This window comes from Manduca sexta, chromosome 17 (genome assembly GCF_014839805.1).
Source record: "Manduca sexta isolate Smith_Timp_Sample1 chromosome 17, JHU_Msex_v1.0, whole genome shotgun sequence".
In the NCBI taxonomy this organism is placed as follows: Eukaryota; Metazoa; Arthropoda; class Insecta; order Lepidoptera; family Sphingidae; genus Manduca; species Manduca sexta.
In genome coordinates this window covers 5,208,157-5,221,058 of record NC_051131.1, presented here as the reverse complement: position 1 = coordinate 5,221,058, position 12,902 = coordinate 5,208,157, and the positions used below count along the sequence as shown (strand labels likewise).

Genomic DNA, 12,902 nt, shown 5'->3' with positions numbered 1-12,902 from the left:
GAATTATGGCTTGCTTTAACGGTGAAGGAACATGGTGAGGAAACCTGCTGCACACCTAAGAAGTTCTCTATAGGAATATCGAAGGTGTGTGAAGTCTACCAATCCGCACTAGGCCAGCGTGGTGGACTAAAGCCTAATTAATCTCTCTCAGTAGTATAGGAGGCCCGTGCCCAACAGCGAGACAGTATATAATACAGAGCTGATATTATAAAACAGCCCAACATTCCTCAATAATTCCAAATATCCCAGACTTAAAAGAGACGAGACGTATGGTTATCGTATTTTAGAACGTAAAACTTAGCGAAGATAAGAATAGGAATGTCAAACTGCGAGGTCGAAGCTGTTCCTTCTATACATTTGAGATGAATAAATGCATATATCTGTTTGAACGAGGTCGCCTGAAGGATTTCACTAGACATATGGAGATAATACTTATGTGTAAAGAATTACGTTATTCGTAAAATATAGGTTATTAAGGAAAAATAGTACGTATGAGTGATGGTGATATAAATAATTATATTAATTGGTCGACATACTTACACATGATAGATAATTTTATGATATTCAAAGAGCATTATATTTATTATAGCTCTTATGAAATATCAGGAATTATAAAACTTATTTTATTGTTAGTAAGGGATAATTTAACTTACGGTATAATAACAAATAATTATATCAGTCCTGTATTATATAGGTATAGTGTACCGCTACCGTATAGGCTGAAGTCCACTACGCTGGTCTAGTGCGGGTTGGTAGACTTCACATAGCTTCGAAATTTTTATGAAGAACTGCTCAAGTATGTGTAAGTCAACGATAATTCACAAAGAAAAAGCACATAACTTTTAGAAAAGTCCGAAGTACGTGTCTGGTTTGAGCCTGCGGACATTCGACTCGACAGTCCGTTTCACAGTAGGCTATCGCCTATAGATAAAAGGCGTGACTGTCTGTATAATTACAATCACACTAAATGTTATAATTGGTTCAAAAACAGCAAATGAATCAGAGCATTAATCAAAATGTTCCGATTTCTGTTTGATATACGTCGGTAGTCGGCCGATCGTGGTATCGCCTACGGCACACTGGTCTCGATAAATAGGTCATTAAAACCTACAATAGTGATAAAATATTATTAATAGCCACAAAGTAGGATTTAACCTACTCTAAATTCTTTATTACATTCAATATTTGTTGGTTATACTTTTGTGGTCTTGCTTGATATACTTTTAATATAAGTAGCTAACGTGTGTTATAATTGTAGCAGATATTGCTTGGGAAGTATCTTTTATGCTTGAAATCCGACTGTCTATTTCTTCCGTCAAGCACCAGTGTACAACACTGTTGTATTTCTATTTAAACAACAGTGTGATGACTTAGTGTGACGAACACCGTGGTCTGTAAAACAACTTTATTTGATTCCAAAAAGTTGATGCAAAGAAATGATACAAGCAGGAAATATTATTTTATATCTCGCTCAAAGCGAGATCTATGTAACATCTTATGTTTTGTATGAGAATATAAAGTGTTTCCATGGGAAGAAACTCCGCGTCAATTTATTCAGCGATTTCGTGTCGTGGTTTTAAATTTTCCGCGACTGTCTAGACGATGTAGAAAAAGTTAGTGAATAAGAATGTTATCTATTTTAACATATTACAACTTTTATCAAATAAAGCAAATAAAATATTAATATAACATCTGCTTCATTATTATTTAATTAATGCATAACAATAATAATATCAGCCCTGTATTATATACTTGCCCACTGCTGAGCACGGGCCTCCTCTACTACTGAGAGGGATTAGGCCTTAGTCCACCACGATGGCCTAGTGCGGATTGGTAGACTTCCAACATCTTCGAAATTCCTATAGAGAACTTCTCAGATGTGCAGGTTTTCTCACGATGTTTTCCTTCACCGTTAAAGCGAACGATAAATTCACAAAGAATACACACATGATTTTAGAAAAGTCAGAGGTGTGTGCCCTTGGGATTTGAACCTGCGGACATTCGTCTCGGCAGTCCGTTCCACACCCAACTAGGCTATCGCCGCTTTTATTTTTTTAATTAATGCATCCTTATGCATAATTACTATTACAATATCACATAAATAGTTTCTGTCAGAAATGAAGATGATATCTAATGTTTCCGAGAAAATTAACAGGAACATTCATTTATTACTCTAAGAAACTAGAATGTTGTCCCAGAAACAGACATCACGAAGTAATGTTTCCGTCTTAATATTACTTATGCCGATAATTTCGATTTCAATATACATAATACATGACATAATTATTAAATGTGGACATCTCTATGCTCTGAACCCGCTACATTCTATTGCAACTAACCTACTCGCACCAAAATGTTTTATAACAAAGCTTCATGATCAAAAAAGGTTCCAAGACGATATCCATCGTAAATCTTGCCAAATATATACACGAGAATAATAATTTTAGTACTAAAAATTTAAGATAAGCCGAAGTTATAAATAATTCATAAGAGTTAATAGCTTTGCGCGTTAGCACATAAATAATGGCGGTTAAAATATTATGCCTGCACCCAAAACTAGCACTGATTAAAGACTTACTTATAGCTTGTAAGTTAATGAATTTTAGAAACAAAATGGCCGTCGGAGGTGTTAGTAAATTTACGATTTTATTTTGATAAATGTGATTTATATTGTTTTGTTTTTACTCTAACATATAACGTAAAATATTACTTTAAATAGTCAATAGCTTTATATGAATAAATGTGCATAAGTTCTATTTTTTTAGCTATATAAACAAAACATAATGATTTAGGAGCTCATGACCTTATGTATCCATGTAAGTATAATGCAATACAACATATAAGTTACTCATGAAGATCGTACATCATAAAACAAACATGCAAAAGTATGTATAAATCTTAGTTTCCATTATCGTTTTGTTGTTCACATCGTGTAGTATCTCAATTAGATTTACTCGACTGCTTCCTTCGCTTTTCATACGATAAAATCGTCTCGATATTCACGAAGCAACAATAACATAGAAATTATTGAATCTACAATTTCTGTAGAAAAATATGCATTTCACTTCCAAGAAATGATAAATGTATTGAAATACGTTATTGCAAGACTCGTAGTTCTATCGTTGTGAAATAATACGCGATGTAGATTCAAATCGTGTTGGCGATTTAACTTTCTCGAAACTTAATTACTTATCCCGAGCCAGGCTTCGACTTCTTCGAACAGGGTCATATAAATATTTCCGATACACCGATAGTGCATAAAATGGGCAGCTCGTTAGATGCATCTGCATCGCGGAATTCTTAGCTCGCCTGTTGTAAAACGTCATTGAAATTTACCTGCGACGCCTCGGCAAGCCTTCGTTAAAGTTATGGCTATAGGTTTTTCGTCTTATTGCAATTTTTTTTTAGTATTCTGCTGAATATTATTTTTTTTTATATTTCGCCGCGTTATTTTTTCTAATTGTATGTGTGTAGTGTTAGTAGAATTACGAATAATCTGACTTATATTTAAAAACCCAAAGACACGATTCACTCGAACAAAAAGTAAATCAAGTTCTTTTCACATCCTCCCACGCCCAGATGCATGTTGTGTTTATTTTTAAAATCAAATTAGAATTCTTTAAATATCTCGATTGCGCTTTCAAACGACCTGTGAGATATGGCGCTTGTGTTTTTATTTGCTCTCTGATCTTTGTGCCGTCGTATTTTAAACGTTCTGAACAAAAAATCTAAAAAGTATCTATTTAGTCGAAATCGCTAAACTAAAAGGTTTAAATTTCGATTTGCTGAATAAATACCTTGATTACTTATACGAGTGAGTCATTCGGATAATTAATTGGCTAGCTGATTTCCTGTGTCGAGTCCATAATGTTTATATAATAGCATTAGATATTTGACTGAAGCAAGGCTGTCTTGCGTATGAACAAAAAACGGCCAAGGAACTGCTGTCGAATAATGTGTTAACGAGGAAATAATGAGAGATGTACAACTGCAACGCGATGTCCCCAGCGGAACATCGACGTAAATATTTTTTCTTTAGGACAAGTTGCTCTTAATTGGTTCTCGGAAACTTTGCCCCTGTTTTCGTCCCGACTTCGAAATTAATAAAACGGGCGTGAATCATTCAGTTGTTTTTCACTTTTGGATCGTAACATCGGATTAAATTGGATAAGTTGGGTGAATTGTTTTTTTCTTGATATCCCGATTACCGAATATTACGACGCATTTTGTGCTATATTTTTTACTAACGGATATAAATCAATGCAAGGCTTCATGTTCAGACGTTCAAATAACGTGTTTTGCTAAGTTTGTTAGCGGAGGAACGCGAACTCCGCCTGACCTCGTGGCTAATTTGACTTCCAATATGGGTAATGGAAAATCTCCTTCTTGTTGCTAACCTATAATGAACTCTTACGATAGAATTTGATTTCCAAGATATAAAGTATCAAAACACCTCGGAACAAATATTATTTTCGCCATCGGAATTTTCTGAAGCTTTACAATGTCTGCTCGTGGGGCGTCACTATCTAAATCATACATATTATCATCAGGTCATTACCCTCATTATCGCTTTGCACGATAACGCAAAACACGGAAAAAATCCATCCGTTGATAAAAAAACCGTCCAAGATATCCTGATCGGTCGCAATGCTGTCATGCTCGTAAAATTTTTTTTTCGTCGAGGCAATATCAAAAATACCACGGCTCAAGTTACGTTGGTGATGATTGTTTGACGTAGATGGTCACTGTAAACAGAATGGCGTATCCTTGGGTGATGATCGTCAGAACATCAAACATTAAAGTTAGGAGCGGACCAACTATTTTAAATATTGACAATGTTAAGCCTGAGGAACAGCAGTGTGAATGTATTTAATCAAGATTTTTACGTATACGTTTGCTTTGCATTGTCACATGCATATATAACATGTTTTCGATGAGTCATCACACTCACGTCACGACATTTGTTGCTATTTCAAACTATCGCCACAAACAACACTACTTTAGTTAGATGTTGGTTTCACTTTAGGTGTATATCCGCATATTATTTTGAAATTTACTACTATATTCTAAAAGAAAATCTTTATACCACCAATCAGTGATATCATACATTCTGTAGTTTTTTCATTTCGGTCTTTATCACGTGGACATAATATGATTATCAACCACATAATCGCTTTCTAAAAAATTATTTTTGATCAAAAATTATTGTGGCAACCCTACGTTCACAATACTCATATATTCCCGTTACAAGCATTTCCTACCTCGTGGCTATCATTAATGTGAAGGCTGTTGGGAAATGGACTATTGTGGTTCTTTGTTATCCCATGTGGGTCGCGTTCAATGTAAGATTACTGTTCTCACTCCAGCCCCCGCTGTTACGCAATTAACTGGTCACATTTATATCTAGGTCGTGCAATGCTTGAATGCTTTATCATCCTTATCGTTTTGGCTTTGTTTTGGCAGGTGTGTGCGGGTTTTTGTCGCATCTGGGTATATACTGGCAAGGTCTGTCGTATGCAATACGCTATCTAGGTACCAGCGTATATTGAAAACAATAAAAGAGAAGCCGACGCTTTTACTATTTTGTTACTAGAAATATATAGTAATTCTACATTTCATTAACACTCTTTCATAATCATATCACAAAATTCAATCAATAAAATTTTCTTAACGATTTTTTTACTGCGATATTGCCTTAGTCCCACTAAAACTCAATAGTGAAGTTTGCAGTCATAGTTTCTTACACTAGCGCTACTGCACCAGCTTTCACATGATTTGTGCCTATAAATAGGACATTTGCCAGCTTGAACGTCTGAACTTAACAGATAAGTTTGGAACGCGATACTATTACAGAACATTGTGCACTACAACTCACCTATTTTCCCATTTGGACTGTAAGGACCATAGCTGCCGGAGGAGAGTGGTGAGGAGTAGCCATTGTTGGGCGTGGGCTGCGTCGGCGCCCCGGGCGAGGGGGAGCCTCCGCCCGCGGCGCCGCCCGCCATCCAGTCGCGCACGTGCCCGTTGACCGGGTGCCCGTTGTGGCTGACGCCGGGCTCCGCCTTCACCTGGCTGGGTAGCACCCCGCGATACGCCACCTCGTGTTTCAGGTCCATGCCGCTGCTACCGCATGCTGTACCGCCGCCGGCCCCGCCGCCCGCGCTCCACACTTCTGCAAAACAAAAAATTTGCACCATATTAACACAGATCTGTTGGTTCATTCTAGAAACAGCAGTAGGTTTAGAAGCAGCGTAGTCGGGCTGTCAATTTCTGGATTCGATTCGAGAAAACACATCTGAGCTACCCGAGACTGAAAGTCCATAGGATGATAGTCTTCCATACTAACAAGAGAGAAAACTAGTTACGTCTCTACCTTACCCTCCGAGGGCAAAAGCGAGTTATGTTTCATAATAATTTCTTCATTTTGAGAGGCATTTGTCCATCTATTTAAAGGACTCATAGGTCAGATGTGTCATTATGTTGCGCCACCTCTGTGCTAGAGTGACGTGAGGTCAAACTTGCGAAGTCAACCACGTCGTGACATAAAATCTCAGGTCTCTCAGTGGATCCCCGTTCATACAGATTACAGACATAAGTTCCCATTAGAACCCCGCTGTTTAAAGAATTACAGCAGGCGTTAAGGCAAGTTCTAAGTTCAAATAGTGGTAAAAATTTCTTACACTATGCGGGCTGCAAATTAGTGACACGGAGTGTTGATTGCTTACTAGTAAGAGCCGCGACCAGCCATTTTTTTATTTGTGTATTTATGTAGTAGTAGTTTGTTTATGTTGCGATTATGACTAATAAAACGGTTTTCTTTCTTTTTTTCAAAACGAAAACGTCTTGCTTGTCTACTAAAATATTTAAGTCTGTCAACACAGAATAAATATTTAATTGATGCACATAATGATGATAATCTGGAAAACGTCTATGTTTCGCAGTGCACTTATATATATTCTGAAGGCATGGATACAACAATTAATGGCGATTCTAATCCAAACAAAGAGCAAATGTTACGATTCCCAACACACGCCATATTTGTAATTAAATATTTGTTTGAAAGCAAAATTAGTACGTACTAACAGCATATCTGATGGGATTTTCGATTTGATTGACCTAAGGGGATGAATAGTCTTAAATTCCTTCTTAATGCTCACGTTATGCAAGTAACAAAGCAAAAATCCTTCAAGAACCATCACTTAATGCTATACGTTGTCAGACAATATAAAATCTTCAACCCAAAACATCAAAACATATAAATAATTCGCACAAAACGCTTGATATTTTAGTTACGTCATCGCGCTCAATGTGAAATCTAGCTGCTATCTAAGCTGTCGTAAACCACAGCGGCGCCGGGATTAGCCAGGATCTTATCCCGGTACAGCGGGATCCCGGGACGTTAACAATTGTCCGTGCATTGCTTCTCGTAAAACCGGATACATGGCTTTATTGGGAGCAATATCTTAGAATGCACTGTGCTAACAATGCTGTATGTTTATCTATACTGTGTAAGTTGCATCACGTATTGGCTCGTTTGGAAGAGACGGTAAAGATGAAATATTGTAAGTAGACTTCTGCATACGTAATCATTCATTCACTCTTTTTTGCACAAGAATGCATGAGCAAATGCCATAACATAGAGAATGTTTGATTTATCAAGCATATCTTATTTTATAGTGTTCTATTTTCAACGAGTATGTGATATAAGAGATATCACAATTTTGGTACTATACATGTATATTATGTTTGTACATTGAAGGGTAAAATTGGGAACGCAAATATTTTTTCTATTCGCCTTAAATATGAATATTAAAAACATTAAATTTTGACCGATAAAATTGTATGAAAATATCTTAACCAACTAATGCTCCAATCATCCTCGCATACACATTTTGATACATTAAAAGTTTTTAGGAGTAATAAAAGGCCAATACCTAAAACGCCCTATGCGCTGCATGTGTTCATGGAATTTTATGAGCAACACAATAAACTCTGTTACTTTAAACATTTTACGATCAAACATAAAATATAAATATGCAAAACAAGCGAATTCACTCTCAGACGTCTTAGGATGTTTTTAGTTAGAAAACGGTTGTAGTGACGGCTTTTATAGGATTGAATTCCTAAATATAAGGTGCGATTATTTTAAGTCACCCGTATAGTGTAAAGATATGTAGTATGGGTCAAGTTAAATTACTGGTGGTAGGTCTCCCATATGTGAGAGTCCGCCTGGGTAGGTGCCACCGCAATGTCTATTTCTGCCGCCAAGCTACAGTGTGTATTCACAGTTGTGTTCCGGTTTGAAGGACATTGTTGCCAGTGGAATACCGAACAAAAATTCTTTAGTAATTCAAGGTGTTGGATAGCGCTTACCATTAGACGAACGGCAAGCTCGTCTCGTCATTCATAGCAAAAAAAATCTGATTTGCATTTTATAAATATAAGCAGAATAATCTATACTATTATATAAAGCTAACGAGTTTGTTTAAACGCGCTAATCTCAGGAACTACTGGTTCGAATTGAACATAATAAATAAGACAATTCAAACATTCTGCTATGGTGTTTTGTTTTCAGTTACAAAATTATACCTTATTTTTTTATTAAATGGAACTAAAGCAATACTAAAAGTCGGTTTAAATTACGCCATTTAATCTGTTTCAACTCATTAAATCATCCTGCCGTCGGAAAAATAATATAAACGCAAATATCTTTGTCAGATGCCTTTGAAGAATTACTCGTAATGTAACACACAGGAACTTATGATCGTTACTTTTCATATTTATTTATGGACAACGTCCAAATATGCTTTATGTCTAAATTTGACACTGTGCCTAAATTTGTTACCGCTAAAATTTCATGCCCTCTTCTGGATGTGAGCCAACGTTTTGTGACAAATGATGTACACTGCGAGCACGATTTTTCACGTTGTTTGTGATTGTTAAGGTCAAACTGACTACAAGACAGTGTTCGAACGTAGTTATTGCTACAATGTTTGTGTAATCATACTACCACTTCAGCCGTATTTATTTTGATGAGATACTATATTTTAGAATTGAGTTTAATATTAATTTTGTATAAGAAGTCGGTAATGGATGTTGGCTTTTTAAGACCGGGATGGTTGGCGCTCACTTTGGGAAGCCTATGTTCAGCAGTGGACGGCGACGGGCTGATTGGTTGATTGAAGGAGTAACCGTAAATACCATGTTCCCAAACATTAATTATGCTAAAAACACGATAAACTCAGTAATTTCTCCAATAATATATTCAATGCATGTTACGGTTTCATTCGTTGTCATACCGACAGTTGATACTTGTAGTAGTAACCAGAGATTAAATGTGTCATGATCCTGACACACCTCTTGTAATGCTCACATAAAAGAGAGGACGCACGAGCATGTATGTGGTTTGCTGTTTTCCATATATGTCTACAACAGACTTGAATACTTACAGAGAGTCTAATGAAGAACTGTAAAAATAAGAGCCAAGAAGTCATAAGAGTTGCCACAAAACAGTTAACAGCCTGTAAACCAATTTTAAATGTGTCCGTATAAAATCAGTCTTTAACAATATTCTAACACTAAAAATATTATAAGCTGCCCTTAAATCCACGTATAATCTTATCACGCAGGACAAAATGCACGTTGCAACCGCGGCGATGCTTGCACAACGGCTGCGCGGGCGCAGAGAAAGCGCGTGACGTCACGACCTCGACACGCTCACCTAGTTGCCCCCCGCGCCGCACCCGCCCGCAAACCCACTTCTATACCGGCCCAATGTCGCCGGGCTTTCTCTACTTGTGTACAGAGCAATGTAATCACTGTTACTATTGAATACGTTATGCCACATCCTTATCCCACATTACGGCATTTGTATCAATGACTTGTTGACGATGACGCATCTCCTATGTGGGGCAGTGGAATGATAATATGTAAATTTTGTAGGAAAGTATTATTGCGGCAATAGGTTTTGTATATATTAGATTCTATTGCCTTTTTTCTAAGTTTAAGGATCTGAATAAGTTGTCAAGATTAAAAAGAAAAGCAATATATGGAGAGATTTTCCGGTTTTAATACCTAAAAATGGCTAATGTGGTCAGCGGGTTAACGAACCTGCAATATCCGTAGCAAGAAACGGAAACTTATTTATTTATATTTGGGTAATTACCTCAGATCATCGTTAAAACATGCACACAGATCTATAACTAGAAACTCAGGGTCTCAATGTCCCAAGAACACTACGAAATGCCTTTCTACAATCGTAAACGTTAACGTTATATATTAGAACGATATCCTAGCGAAAGACTTATTGATAGAATATGTCATTACCATATTTTTTTTTCTGTTTTCTATTAGCGTTAAAGATTGTAGACATGCATCTAGGCTACTGCCCCTTAATAGTATATGTAATATGGAACCGTTAATCATTATAGTATAATGTAATGTACAATCTATATACTATAAGATAAGGCATACTTTCGTTTACTCCTATCTACAAAAAGCTCAGTCATTAAGACCAAAAGAAAAAGCAAATGCGATTTTTGTTCATACTTAACGTTCCAACATTCACACACGCGTGAGACCGCGCTATTCTGCAGTGTTGTTCAACAGACCACTTTCGCTTCATCAATCAAGCACGCGGTTGTACACGAATGCCAACAAGAGATTCGTGCGAGATAGCCCGAATGGTGCTCTTGTATGTGTAATAGGATTGCGTATGCGGATTGCCGACAGTATCGATTTACTGCAACCATTTCGTCTTTGGAGATGAACAGATTATACAAGCATCACTGGTTGGGATACTTACAGAATATGGGATAAGTCGAGTTTATTGCTTAGTATTTTATTACCGCAAGCCTCGGAACTTTAGCCCTGACTTACCGACATTCTTGAGTGATAGGCGTAATATATTTTAACTGAAGAAAGTAAAACAAAATAGCCGTTCATTAATATCCTCCGGCAATTATGGCTACAGATTTATTTTCAGAATAACCCGTGTGCTTGTCTTCGTTAGCGGAACAAAAATAAAAGGAGGACGCAGTGAATAATGAAACATATTTTAGACGTTCTAGAAATTACTACTTTAGGAGAAGAAGACAGTGAAGATATAAATTTAGTCTTTGTTGCAGGGCTCAGTACTATCATGGCTATCGTATGTATAAGTTGAATTCTTACGAAATGTCATTAGGATTGCAAGCGAACGACATTGAGTGCAGCAATACCGACAGAACCTTCGCGTGCAGGCCATATCCCTGACGGCACACGTCGTAACATCAAAGTTCTCGCCTCGTCGCGTCCTACCTTCGCAGACAGCAGAGGAGTCGCTTTTACGACGTGAGCCATAAACTTTTATGACTCATTACGATAACGTTAGAATAAAACACGCCGAAAGCAATCGAAAGAAGAACATTGAACATCAACTCGTTCCGCATACGAACTGCTATTCATATATTCTTTAAGGAAATACCAGTTCTGGATTCACCGACCAATTCTATTGCGACAAGATTTACGCGCAATACCATACATCACGGATAATAATCTGGGAAAATATATTCGGTGCGGTTCAGCGCTTCCTCGCATAATGCCGATGCGGTCAGGGGATACACGCGCGCATAAAGAACATTATCGAGGATCGAATACGTGCTTGCGTCTGGAGTACGCTCCGAAATGCATTGAGCGCATTCGGCGGCATCTCGGCGGCGCTAATGCAATGATGCAACCTGAGCGTCTGTCATCAATGTTGGGAGTCTTGTGATGCAGATCGTAATTTAAATGCAAAGTTCCATGAGCCTCGCTTGGCATTAAAAAATTGTCGATGAGGCGGAAGTAGAATTCACGAGTGGCACGACCCCACGAGTGCGCTGTGATATATTCAGCGAGGTCACCGGCTCGCCAGTGCCGCGTTGTTGCGTCACTACTAGACTAATGGCCTTGTTATAATATATTTACGTAGGCATAGTTGTTTTCTAGGAGGCGAGTTCGATAGCCGTGCGAGGTGGGAATAAGCAGTTTGTGTTGCCGGCCGTAATTAGAGAGTCTGTTGGGCGCAGCGGACGTCTGACGGGCTTCATGCATTATTGAGTTCGCCGTATGAGTGGGTACTGGGCTCAGGTGATTGCCAGCAAATTGTTATAGTTCCCATGGGATTTATTGCCATGTTTGTGGACCGTTAGCGTAATGAAGTTTAAACTGGGTAATAGACTACGTATGCAGCTATTTAACAAAAGGACAACCCCGTTAATACCGAGAAACAGTTATAAATGCATATTATCAATACGTAAATTTTCTTTTCAAACACCGTTGTCGCGATTGAAAAGTTACATACATACATACATAACATCACGCATTTATCCCCGAAGGGGTATGCAGAGGCGCAACTAGGGCACCCACTTTTCGCCAAGTATGTTCCGTCCCATGATGTGATAGGGGGCGAGCCTATCGCCATATCGGGCACGAATTCCAGACTCCGGGCTGATACTGAGCAGAAAAACCCAAATATCACTTTGCCCGACCCGGGATTCGAACCCAGGACCTCGGAGCGCTATTGTACCGGGCATGCAATACAACTACGCCACCGAGGCAGTCAGATTGAAAAGTTGGATAATTTAATTCTTTGATCATATTTCCAACACCGTAAAATTTGATATCGCTTTATTACAATTATTCTCTTTTACCTAAAAGAGCCTTACAATACTTCGGTATTAAATATGATTATAAACGTTGTAATCAAGTATCGAATATCAAAAGGGGATTATAATAAATTTGTTCTCTTTATTCGTGATATTGGAAAGTAGCAATATGATTCTGATATCCGCGAGGGAGTGCTTCAATAATACTATTTCTAGACTCAGTTGGAATGAAAATCCTGGATATTCGTAGCACATGACAGAGGGTGTGTTTACTGC

General features: G+C 37.8%; 1 protein-coding gene across 3 annotated transcripts in view; it reads right to left on the bottom strand.

Moving 5' to 3' along the window:
- The window catches only part of LOC115453818 (ecdysone receptor-like), a 279,568-nt gene that overhangs the window by 104,099 nt on the left and 162,567 nt on the right, over positions 1–12,902 (bottom strand). For all 3 annotated transcript variants that reach the window (XM_030182564.2, XM_030182557.2, XM_030182576.2), the window contains one exon: positions 5,876–6,172. In XM_030182564.2, the coding sequence (XP_030038424.1) occupies positions 5,876–6,116 (241 nt within the window). In that variant the 5' untranslated portion in view covers positions 6,117–6,172. The remainder of the gene's footprint in view (positions 1–5,875; positions 6,173–12,902) is intronic.